Below are 13234 nucleotides of genomic sequence, written 5' to 3' on the forward strand. Positions count from 1 at the left end.
GGAAAGAAGAGGGAGGAAAATAAAAAAAAAATAAAAGGCAGGGGGATGATGGAGTGGAGGGCAGATGGGGGTGGAGGTAATCAAAACAAACACTTTGGAAAGGGGACAGGGTCAAGGGAGAAAATTCAATAAAGCGGGATGGGTTGGGAAGGAGCAAAATGTAGTTAGCCTTTCACAACATGAGTATTGTGGAAGGGTTATACATAATAATACATGTGTGGCCTAGGTTGAATTGCTCAACTTCTTAGAGAGGGTGGGTGGGAAGGGAAGAGGGAAGGGAATTTGGAACTCAAAGTTTTAAAATCAGATGTTCAAAAACAAAAAAAGTTTTTGTATGCAACTAAAAAATAAGATACACAGGCAATGGGGCATAGAAATTTATCTTGCCCTACAAGAAAGGAAGGGAAAAGGAGATGAGAGGGGAGGGGGGTGATAGAGGGGAGGGCTGACTGGGGAACAGGGCAACCAGAATATAAGCCATCTTGGAGTGGGGGGGGAGGGCAGAAATGGGGAGAAAATTTGTAATTCAAACTGTTGTGAAAATGAATGCTGAAAACCAAATATGTTAAATAAATAAATTGCATTTAAAAAAAAATAACCAATACCACATAGGACAAAGGGGATTTTGAGTATTTTGATAAATAAATCTCCATTGTAAATATCTTCATAGGATCAAATTTAGTGTGGAAACTAGACATTAGAAAAGGTGTGGGAGTAGTAAAACAAAAGATTTTTCGCATTTTCTTGTAAATTTAAGCATACAGTATAGTTTAAATGGATTGAATATTTTTCTTTTCTCTCTTTTTTTCTCTTCCTCTTCCTCTCCTTTTCTCTTTCCTTCTTAGATTTTCTTGAATTTCTGCAACTAATGCACCATGCCAGAATAGAAAGTATTTCAGGATATTGAAATTGGTTTTGGTATACAAATAAGCAGCCTCAGTGATTGATACTTTGACTACAAAATATTTCCAGTATGGTCCAAGAAGAACACTACTATGATTTGTATCTGGCTTAAGTTTGTGGTTTATTTTTGGGAAAGCAAGATTATCTGTTTAAATAGCACAGATTTTAAAACATGTGCCAGTATGGTTTCTCAAGATACAGCCTTTTTCAGCAAGCAATAGATTAGGTTACATAATCCAAACTTAGAAACAAAATGGTCATCTTTATAGAAATTTTAAACAGGTCTTTAGAGATACAGATAGAGCTTGAGCAAAGAAAGATGAGTTAAGTTACTAATTTAAACGTTTATTTTTTGTTTCATGTTCAGCAAAATGTTCATAGTGATAAACTATGATTTATTATGTTCAGTTGTGACCAGTTTACATGTTTTAAGAAGCTGTTTTTAATAGGTATCTTCAACTCTATGTATGTAAATCTAAGCAAGCTGTCCCAAGACTGAGCATTTATCATTTGTATGAAGTCTTTATGGCTCATAATTCATGATCTTAATGACTAAAGTGAGTTGGGGGCTGGTAACTTAAGATATTTCAGTATTTTCTTCCCAGTATTTATAGATTATAAATTCACAGAAGCCAAGGGTTATAGCTGAATGTTCAGTACAATGCCAAGCACAATACCTTGTGAGATACACACTTAATGCACTCTGATGTTTCTTTTAAAAATATTTCATTAAAAAACAAACCTCATGAAGGAGGAAAATGAATGTTAGCCATTATTGTAAGGTCTAATGTTGCGACTCATAATAGTTGCCCATTTTAATTAAAATTTAGGGTATATGATATCATATGGGCAGATTCAACTTTATGCTAAGTTGCCAATAACTCATTGTTTAATCCTTCTGTCAGAAGCAGAAATGTGCACCCTTTGTCAGAAATGGATGCCTTCACCTAGAAGGAATTTAGATTCCTTCTTACTTGGCAAAAGCAAAATCCAGAAACAGGGAAGCACTTAAATGTCTGGAGTCTATTGGAAACAGATGGGCATTCAACACCTACATAAAATGTTCTATGGAGTCATATGTAAATAGCTGGATCTGACTTAACAAATGATGAGACTTAAAAACAGAACCTGAAGAGCCACAAAAAGTTGACTTCTTACTCATTGGAGTTAAAAATTGCAGAAATCAAGTGGGTTGGAAATAAGATGAACAAATCTGGCTCATATTGCTTTTTATCATAATAAAATTAACTTAATAATAAGCAGAAACCTGAAATAGTGGTTAGAGTGCTGACCTTACAGTCAGGAAAACCTGGGTTCAAATTTTGCCTTGAGACTTAATAGCTGTATGCCCTCGAACTAGTCATTCTATCTCTAAGGTTATCTATTACAGATGATTGCCAGTCTACATTGACGGAAGGAATTTGATTCACTGGAGGTTATCTATGAAATCTATGGTTTCCACACCAAAAAACCAAAGATGCTACTAAAACAAAAACCTCACTCTTCTATAGCATATTAAGGTTTACAAAACACTTGCTTCAGTAACTATATTAAGGTAGAAAAGATACATCATTCAGGCTTTATTACACTTATTCTGCTGAACTGTATTTATTTCTCAAGGAATTATGTGTTTGTGTTCTTTAAAAATCATTGTTTTTCTCCTTTGGGGGCATTTAAATGTTGCAAAATCATGTGTTTGGCCTTGCTCTTTGGGTGGATATGGGTTTTGAGCTGTTTGGGTTGGACTGCTGCAGTTCTGGGTCTCAGCAGGTTTCAGGGTTGGAGAACTTGAAGCTTACTAAGAGACAAAATAAACGAGATCATCAAAGCAAGAAATTAACTTCTCTGTTTATTCACCTGCACAGTTGAGCCAATCTCATGGCAATAAACAGAGATATTCTAGATATTAAGATCCTGACAAAATAAATGACTTTAGCCAAGTGTTTAAAGTTTTAATTCTTAGTTTTATTCCTTAACGTTTAGTTTGTAACCCTTATAAAGCACATACAGGCTTCCTGCCTAATGTACCATATACAATCTGTAGATATGATAGTAAATTTGGGGAAAAGTAGGAGGAAGGACTCTTGTAAATGATAGCCAAATAAAGCACAAATGTCTTTGTGTGGTCTTATGCCACAAATTGTATTTGATCCTTGGAACATGAAGCTGCAAACTTCAGGAGTGATATACTCCCCTTGAGTGAGTCTTCTTGGCATTAATAAGTACCTTTTGTGATAGAAATCTTTTTTAAATAATATGTTTTCCCAATTGGGGAATGGCTTGTATTCCTATATATTTGGCTCAGCTCCCTGTATATTTTAGAGATGAGGCCTTTATCAGAGATACTAGTTGCAAAGATTTTCTCCAAATTTTCTGCTTCCCTCCTAATTCTTGTTGCATTGGCTTTTTTTGTACAAAAACATTTCAATTTGACATAATCAAAATTATCCATTTTGTATTTTGTAATGCTCTCTATCTCTTGTTGGGTCATGAATTCTTTACTTTTCCACAAATCTGATAAGTAAACTATTCCTAAATGGTCAAAGGATATGAACAGGCAGTTTTCAGAGGAAGAAATTAAAGCTATCTACAGGCATATGAAAAAATGCTCTGGATCACTACTGATTAGAGAAATGCAAATCGAAACAACTCTTAGATACCACATCTCTCCTGTCAGATTGGCTAAAATAACAAAACAGGAAAATGATAAATGCTGGAAAGGATGTGGGGAAATGGGAACATTGTTGCATTGCTGGTGGAATTGTGAGCTGATCCAGCCATTTTGGAGAGCAGTTTGGAACTATGCCCAAAGGGCTATAGAAATGTTCATACCCTTTGACCCAGCAATACCACTTCTAGGGTTGTATCCCAAAGAAATCACACAAGCGGGAAAAGGACCCTTATGTACAAAAATATTTATAGCGGCTCTTTTTGTGGTAGCTAAGAATTGGAAATCAAAGTGATGCCCATCAATTGGGGAATGGCTGAACAAGCTGTGGTATATGAAGGTGATGGAATACTATTGTGCCATAAGAAATGGGGATGATGCAGACTTCATAACAACTTGGAAAAACCTACACGACATAATGCTGAGTGAGCGGAGCAGAGCCAGGAGAACGTTGTGCACAGCCACAGATATATGGATTCCATGAGGACCAACCCTGACATACTGCGCTTTTCTCAGCAACCTAAGGGGCAAGGACAACTCCAGGGGACTCACGATGGAGAATGCTATCTTCATCCAGAGAAAGAATTGCGAAGTTTGAATACAGATCGAGGCGCACTACATGCTCGCCTTTTTTTGCTTCTGTTTTTGTTTTTGTTTTTGGGTTTTTTTTTTTTGGTTCTGTCTCTTCTTTCTCCTGATTCATTCCGTTGGTCAAAATTCTTCTCCACGACTTGACTAGTGCATAAATTAATTCAATGCGAAGTTATACATGACAGTTATATGAGATTCCATGCCGTCTTGGGGAGGGAGAGGGGAGGGAGGGGAGAAAAACTGGAACTCAAAACCGTGTAGAACCGTGTGTGGTAAACTAAAAATAAATAAAGAAATTCAAAAAAAATAAATAAATAAAAATAATATTTTTTCCCAATTACATGTAAAAAATTTCTAACATTTATTTTTTCAAATTCTGAATTATAAATTCTCTTCCTTTGCCTCCTCCTTGAGATGGCAAACAATTTGATATAGGTTATACATCCACAACCTGATCAAATTCAAGTTTGGAAAAAGATGTTATGTTAGCTTTGGTTATAAGAATTGCATCATCAACCTGAGGATAATCCATGTTCGTAGATATAAAAATACCTAAGTAGGTATCTTGGAGTTTCATGTGTATCTTTTAGTGTTTCTTGGAATCTTAGAGATGAAAAGGTCATCTGAGATCCTTTCATCTGATCTATACCTGGAGCAAAAATGCCCTCTATTGCATCCTTAACAGCCTCCACAGAAGGTAAGGAGTCTTATTAGGCAGCCTGATTTTATTTTGGGTGTCTGTATTGGTTAGGCATTATTCCACATATTGAGTTAAAATATTCCTCTCTCTTCTAGCTTCCTCTCATTGTTTCTTATTGTGCTCTCTGGGGTGAAGCAAGAGAAGTATATGTTCTTTAACATAATAATGATTATCTCTTTGCCCACACCTCAATTTTCCTTCTCCTGGCTGGGCTTACCACCTCCTTTACACCATCCTCTTACATCATGCTTACTTTCTTCATAACCATATTAGTTGCCATCTTTTTGGAGCACATGAAGGTTGTGAGTGAGTGTCTTTACAGTGTGGCCTCAACAACCTTATATAGTATTTCAGAGGTGGCCTAATTAGGGTATAATGCCATAGGGCTATATCCTACTCCATTTAGAGTACTATGTTTCTGTTGTCACAATCTAAGATAGTGGTCAAAGCAGCTAATATGTCATACAGTTGACCAATCCATTGAGTTTGTGTTATGATCCCATGTTTTGCATATGAATTGCTGCATACCTATATCTCTTCAATTTTGTTAATTACGCAGTTGACTTTTTGAAGCCCAACAAAGGACGTTTTACGTTCACCTCTCTCTTTTTATTTAATTTATTTAATAATTTTAGTTTTCAGCATTGATTTTCACAAGAGTTTGAATTACAAATTTTCTCCCCATTCCTACCCTCCACCCCACTCCACGATGGCATATATTATGGTTGTCCTGTTCCCCAGTCAACCCTGCCTTCTGTCACTCCACTCTCCCTCATCCCTTTTTCCCTTACCTTCTTGTAGGGCAAGATAAATTTCTATGCCCCATTGCCTGTATATCTTATTTCCTAGTTGCATGCAAAAACTTTTTTTTGAACATCTGTTTTTAAAACTTTGGTTCCAGATTCTCTCCCCTCTTCCCTCCCCACCCACCCTCCCTAGGAAGGCAAGCAATTCAACATAGGCCACATGCATATCATTATGTAAAACCCTTCCACAATACTCATGTTGTAAAAGACTAACTATATTTTGCTCCATCCTATGCTGTCCCCCTTTATTCAGTTTTCTCCCTTGACCCTGTCCCTTTTCAAAAGTGTTTGTTTTTGATTACCTCCCCCTCTCTGCCCTCCCTTCTATTGTCCCCCCTTTTTAATCTTCTTCCTCCTTCTTTCCTGTGAGGTAAGATACCCAATTGAGTGTGTATGTTATTCCCTCCTCAGGTCAAATCCAGTGAGAGCAAGATTCACTCATTCCCCCTCACCTGCCCCCTCTTCCCTTCCAACAGAATTGCTTTTTCTTGCCACTTTTATGAGAAATAATTTGCCCCATTCTCTCTCTCCCTTTCTCCCTGTCTCCATATATTCCTCTCTCATCCCTGAATTTGATTTTATTTTTTAGATACCATCCCTTCATATTCAACTCACCCTTTGCCCTCTGTATATATATATATATATATGTATATATATATATATATATATATACACATATATATATATGCACACACGCATACACACACACATATATACGTATTTATGTATGTATGTATATTCCCTTCAGCTACCCTAATACTGAGGTCTCATGAGTACACACATCATCTTTCTATGTAGGAATGTAAAAACAAAACTGTTTAACTTTAGTAAGTCCCTTATGATTTCCTTTTCTTGTTTACCTTTTCATGCTTCTCTTGATTCTTGTGTTTGAAAGTCAAATTTTCTATTCAGCTCTGGTCTTTTCACTGAGAAAGCTTGAAAGTCCTGTATTTTATTGAAAGTCCATGTTTTTCCTTGGAGCATGATACTCAGTTTTGCTGGGTAGGTGATTCTTGGTTTTAATCCTAGCTCCATTGACCTTCAGAATATCATATTCCAAGCCCTTTGATCCCTTAATGTAGAAGCTGCTAGATCTTATATTATCCTGACTGTGTTTCCACAGTACTCAAATTGTTTCTTTCTGGCTGCTTGTAGTATTTTCTTCTTGATCTGGGAGCTCTGGAATTTGGTGACAATATTCCTAGGAGTTTTCTTTTTGGGGATCTTTTTGAGGAGGTGATCTGTGGATTCTTTCAATTTCTATTTTATCCTCTGGCTCTAGAATATCAGGGCAGTTCTCTTTGAAAGATGATATCTAGGCTCTTTATTTGATCATGGCTTTCAGGTAGTCCAATAATTTTTAAATTATCTCTCCTGGATCTATTTTCCAGGTCAGTGGTTTTTCCAATGAGATATTTCACCTTTTCTTCCATTTTTCATTCCTTTGGTTCTGTTTTATAATATCTTGATTTCTCATAAAGTCACTAGCTTCCACTTGCTCCAGTCTAATTTTTAAGGTAGTATTTTCTTCAGTGGTCTTTTTGGACCTCCTTTTGCATTTGGCTAATTCTGCCTTTCAAGGCATTCTTCTCATTGGCTTTTTGGAGCTCTTTTGCCATTTGAGTTAGTCTTATTTTGTAAGGTGTTATTTTCTTCAGTATTTTTTTGTGTCTCCTTTAGCCAGTCATTGACTTGTTTTTCATGGTTTTCTTGCATCCCTCTCATTTCTCTTCCCATTTTTCCTCTGCTTTTCTAACTTGCTTTTCCAAATCCTTTTTGAGCTCTTCCATGGCCTGAGACCAGTTCATGTTTTTCTTGGAGGCTTTTGATGTAGGCTCTTTGACTTTGTTGATTTCTTCTGGCTGTATGTTTTTGTCTTCTTTGTCACCAAAGAAAGATTCCAAAGTCTGAGTCTGAATCTGAATCTGTTTTCACTGCCTGTCCATGTTCCTGACCAACTAACTTGACCCTTGAATTTTTCAGTGGGGTATGACTGCTTGTAGAGTATAGAGTACTTTGTCCCTATCTTGAGGGACTGCACTGTTGTTTTCAGAGCTATTTCTACACAGCAAGCTCTGCCACACCAGTGCTATTCCTCCCGCCAACCTGGACTGGACTCAGATCTAAGCTGGCTCTGCACTCCAGCTCTGATCTGCCACGTAATTCCTCCTACCAGGTGGGCCTGGGGCCTGAAGCATCTGCAGCTGTAGCTCTGTGAGCAGCCTCAGAGCTGCACCACCTCTGCTGCCCCTGGGGAGGCAGTTGAACCGTGAACTCCTTTCACTCTGTCTCAGAAGCTTTTCCCACCAACCTTCTCTATTGTCTTTGGTGTTTGTGGGTTGAGAAGTCTGGTAACTGCCACAGCTCACTGATTCAGGGTGCTAGAGCCTGTTCGTCTTGGCTCACGGTCTGGTTGGTCCAGGTGCGGCTCATGCTGCGCTCTGCTGCACTCTGCTCCACTCTGCTCCCAGTTCCATGGGATAGACCCTGCGACCATCCAGGCTGTCCTGGACTGTAGCCCTGCTTCCCTATGCTATTTCATGGGTTCTGCAGTTCTAGAATTTGTTCAAAGCCATTTTTATAGGTGTTTGGAGGGACCTGGGGGGGAGCTCATGCAATTCCCTGCTTTCCAGCTGCCATCTTGGCTCTGATGAACATTCACCTCTCTTTACATTTAATTTCCTTAGATTTTTTTTGGCTTTGCTTTCTTTTTTCTATTTTGGATCCTGATTTATCATGTGGTATTTGCTATCCCTCTCAACTTCATGTCCTTAGCAAATCTGATAAGCATACTATCTTAACCTTCATGTAAGTAATTGGTTAAAACATATCAAAGAGCAAAGGGCCAAGAAAAAATAAGGTTAACCGTCACTCAGATGAATGAAACCTATGATTCTTTAATTAGCATGTCTGAAAATTTAGGAAAATTTTCTGAGGATCACAGGACTTTGTAGTTAGGAAAATGATTGCTTTCTATATTTGAGTACTTCCACTTAAGTTTGTCCTTTTTATTCCCGTTATTATTCATACTTTTTACTGTGAAGTGTGATTTGTGGTGATATAGAGCTCTTAGATTAATTCTTTGAACTAAAAGGCATTGTAGGCTCAGCTTCAGTTCACAGCAACTGATGTTCTGGCCACTCTGTCTTTAAATCATGTGGCTATGTAGGTAAGTCCTTTCAAATTCTGTTTTTTGCTGACAGAACTAAAGTTGGAATGTGAGGGATATTGATAGAGCCTTTGAGAATCTCTAGTTGAACATGAGATCAGCATCATAGCCGGGGAAATCCTCGTTCGTTCTGTAAAGCAGTGCATGAAAGAGCATTTATTACTACTAGAATGAAAGAAAGGCACAGTTCCAGTCTGTCTTTCTGCATTTGACATTTAAAATCTCTCTCTTGCCGTGAAGTAGTTTTTGGCTGCTTGGACAAATCCATGGTTTGTAGGCATTGCTCACACTTGCTGAGGATTGTTAGATTTTTGGAAAAGCTATTCTTAGTGGAAATGATATATGTGGAATTTGATTTTCCTATTGAAATAATCCTTTATTTTGGATTGAGAATTTTAATCTAGTCCAAATGCAGTATTTCTATTGATTTATTTAACATTCAGGTGATTGGTAGTCCCCTTGACAGAAACAGGGACGTTTGGTAGAGGAGTAGGTTCGAGGGGAAGATAATTTCATTTGGTACACAATGAGTTTGAGATGTCTATGGGGCATTTAGGTGGAGATGTCCAGCAGGCAGTTGGTCACATGGGGTTGTAGCTGCAGACTGATGAAGACTGAATATGTAGATTTGTGCTGGCTTTGGCCTGTGGCAGAGAGATCCTTGCATTCATACTTCCTCTTTTATGTCACCACTGAGATGCTTCCACCATTCTCACCCTGTACCTCTCATCCATGTTGTCCCATATGTCCTCCACAGAGGGTCCTCTAAACAGGCTTTTGATATCATACATCCTTACTCTTTTAAAATAAGAATTTATTTTTGTTGTGGACTTAATAATTAGCATACTTCCCACTTTTTGACAGAGAAGTAATGAGACATGGAATAAGAAATTCTCAGATGTGGTTCATGTGTTGCTTGGTTTTGATGGATTATAATAATAGCTAGCATTTATATAGTGCTATAAGGTTTGCAAAGTGATTTAGAAATATCATTTCGTTTTGTAAGTTAAATTTTGATTAAATTTTGGCTGAGTATTTCAAATGAAAATGAATCAAAGTTGATTCCCCAGAAGGTGAGAAAAGAAAACATATATATGAATATGCATATACACATATATTACAGCTATTTATCTGAATATTTGCTTAATTTTAGTGGTTAGAGACCCACCTTTAATGTCACCTCTTCTATGTAGACTTCTCTGAACCTCCACTCCGTACTCCCAACTATAAATTTTTCCTTTCTTTTGTAAGCAATGATAACATAGTGATGCTTTTTTGTGACTATCATGAATTTCCACTTTTAAATTTGTATTACCTTTGTTTGGGTAGAGATATACCATAGTGGTAGATTTACTCTCTTTGAAGGCAAGGAATGCATCCTTTATATTTTGTATCTCTCAAACTTCTGCTGTGCCCCAAGCACCCTGTTTGGGTCCTTCAGAGAGAGTTCAATAAATGTCTTTTGAATTGGATGCAGGAATTTTACATGTGATGATGGTATATCCACACAATCTTTTATAAGGAACTCTGTGTCCCTTCTTCTTTCCATTCTTCCCCCTCTGGTTTTCCCCTATAAAAATAAAATCACTGACTTTAAATTTATAAACTTCCCTCCAGCTCTGAATTTCCTTTTCCTATATTCTTCATGCTTTATTTGTGGTCTCTTAGAATAATGCTGAATGGCATTGATATGAATCCACATAATAACCATTATGTTGAGGTATATTTCAATTATAAGTACTGATTGTGCCATTGCTGTTGGCTTTTATATTGTCAGGACAAAGAGATTCACAAAAAAGTTCAAAATTCTGTCTAGCATTAGTGGTTAGAAAATGGTGGGATAAAACAAAATGAACTTGATTTCTGAGTTCCAAAAAATTATCATATAATGCTATAGTAAATCATTTTGACTTTTTCACTTTCTTCTTCCTTCTCCTTGAATGGAAGACTCACCATTCCATATAACTTACTGTGGTTTCTCATAACCATATTTAATTCCTTTGCCCTTTTAGTGGCTTGACTATATCTATGCAGTTAGCTAGACAATCTTTAGCACTTTTCTGGGACAGATGTGGCAAATGGATGGAAAATGAATTGAGCTCAGAGTCGAACAGGTGGGCAGAGAAGGCTGAATTGCTTTTAAAGAATTGCTCAATTCTTTTAGTGACTTCAAAGCTTATCTCTGAAACAATACCCCTTTTTTCCTCTCCTTTCCCCTTTTAAACATGCCAGTAATATGGTTATGAGTTTTAAAATGTTACGATCTCCAATGAATTGAATCTTAGAATCACCTACATGTCCACGGAGGGCTACATTATCTGCACAAGTAATCTGTAAAAGGGTACAAATGGGGAGCTATTTAGGAGAAGTGGTATAATCAGATAAATGTATGATTGGGGACTGAGGCGAGTCAATCACTTAGTTGAGAGTAAGGCTCAACAGATGATGGTTTCTATGTTCCAGTGGTATCTACACAATGTCAGGACAGTATAAGGAAGGGCCTGAGACACTCGGTAGAATCCAAGTGATGAGCTTATGGGAGGGCATGGATGAAAGTTATATATGACAAGTAGCCATAGATGGAGTATAGTCTGCATCCTGGAGGCAACACCTACATGTATGAGGTCAACAGTCCTTTTGCTTATTAGAAGCTAGTTCTTCACAGGAGAGAGCATGCCATCCTTTCTTAATCTTTCATCAGCTGTTATCAAACATTTACTATGTACCTGGCAACGTACTAAGCACTGGGGATACAAAGCAAGGCAAAAGAGAGTCTCTACTGCTTAAGAAGCTCATAACCTAATGGTGGTGATTAGATGAAAACAACTACCTACATACTATATACAGGATCAAAGGACGGTAATCATTAAAACTCTATAAGAATACATTGAAATAATTACCCAAGGTCATTCAGAGGTTTTTAAAAGTAGTTATTAAGATGGTAAGGGCAGCTAGGTGGCACAGTGCACAGAGTGCCAGGCTGGAGGTAAGAAGACCCGAGTTGAAATTTGGCTTTAGACACTTATTAGCCATATGACCTTGGGCAAGTAACTTAACCCTGTTTGCCTCAGTTTCCTCATCTGTAAGATTAACTGGAGAAAGAAGTGGCAAACCATTCCAGTATCTTTGCCAAGAAAACCCCAAATGGGGTCATGAAGAGCTATATGTGACTGAAGCAATTGAACAACAATTAAGATGGTGATCAGACCTGGGACTAAAGATACTTATTTTTCTTAGGTACAGTTTGAAATTTTGAAGCCTAACCTTCAGGGAAGGCAAAGCTGGAAATCTTCTGTATATGATCTTTGTTATTAGTTATTGTGTAACTATACTCGCCTTACCTATCCTTAAAATTACTATGAGTCAAACTTGGTCATTCCTAGTTCAGCTTCATTAAGTTACACCATGATGTGTTATGAAAGGATAGAACTGAATTTAGAATTAATGTTAACTTTAATATGCTTTATGCATTATTATTGATATGTTACAAAGAATATTTTATGATTTAAAAAATGTAATCCTTATGGAGTCAGGGTGCCCCATCTTATCACTAAGGCCTATCCCTTTTTCCTCCACGTCTTTGCCTCCTCCTAAGACTCCTGACTTTTCAAAATGGTACATCTCACTTTGTGTTTTTGTTTTGCAGCTAGCTACGTATCAAATCCAATTTGCAAAGGTTGTTTGTCTTGTTCAAAGGATAATGGATGCAGCAGGTGCCAACAAAAGTTATTCTTCTTTCTTCGAAGAGAAGGGATGAGGCAATATGGAGAGTGCTTACATTCATGCCCATCAGGGTACTATGGACATAGAGCACCAGACATGAACAGATGTGCAAGTAAGCATTTGAATTCTTTTCTTGTTTTTTTAAACTATTTAATGTAAGCAGTAATTGTCATTAAATTAGTATATCATTAAGTATGTCTTAACATAATCTATCAATATTTTAAGTTACCATCTATAACAAAAAATAGTATCTGTGTACTTTTACCTTTGTGAAATGACAAAGGTTTATTATGCTTAGGGTAAATGAATGAAATAAATGTAGTAAACAGAAATTGATTTAGGTTAGGTGGGAGGCAATTTGAGCTTTAAAAATAGGAATGAGTGGTAAGTCAGTCAATCAACAAATACACTAAACATTTACTTTATTTTAGGCATTGTGTTAGGTGCTAGAGATTTAAAGGCAAAAAGTAATAATCCTTACTCCCTAAGAGTTTGCAGTCCAGTTGGGGAGGCAATATGTGCTGTGCATCTATATGTACATTCAAAACACATAAAAGCAAGTAAAGATAACCTTGAAGAGGAAGGTACCTGTAGGTGGTAGGTTCTCGAAAAGGCTTCACACAGAAGGTAGCATTTGCGTTAAATCTTGCAGGAGGCTAGGAGGTACAAATAAG

The 13234-nt window shown here is 37.2% G+C and overlaps 1 protein-coding gene across 1 annotated transcript in view; it reads left to right on the forward strand.

Moving 5' to 3' along the window:
* Positions 1–13234, forward strand: part of RSPO2 (R-spondin 2) — a 261543-nt gene that overhangs the window by 125592 nt on the left and 122717 nt on the right. The window contains exon 3 of the mRNA XM_036741234.1: positions 12484–12672. Within this exon, the coding sequence (XP_036597129.1) occupies positions 12484–12672 (189 nt within the window). The remainder of the gene's footprint in view (positions 1–12483; positions 12673–13234) is intronic.

Source organism: Trichosurus vulpecula, chromosome 1 (assembly GCF_011100635.1).
Source record: "Trichosurus vulpecula isolate mTriVul1 chromosome 1, mTriVul1.pri, whole genome shotgun sequence".
NCBI classification, from domain to species: Eukaryota; Metazoa; Chordata; class Mammalia; order Diprotodontia; family Phalangeridae; genus Trichosurus; species Trichosurus vulpecula.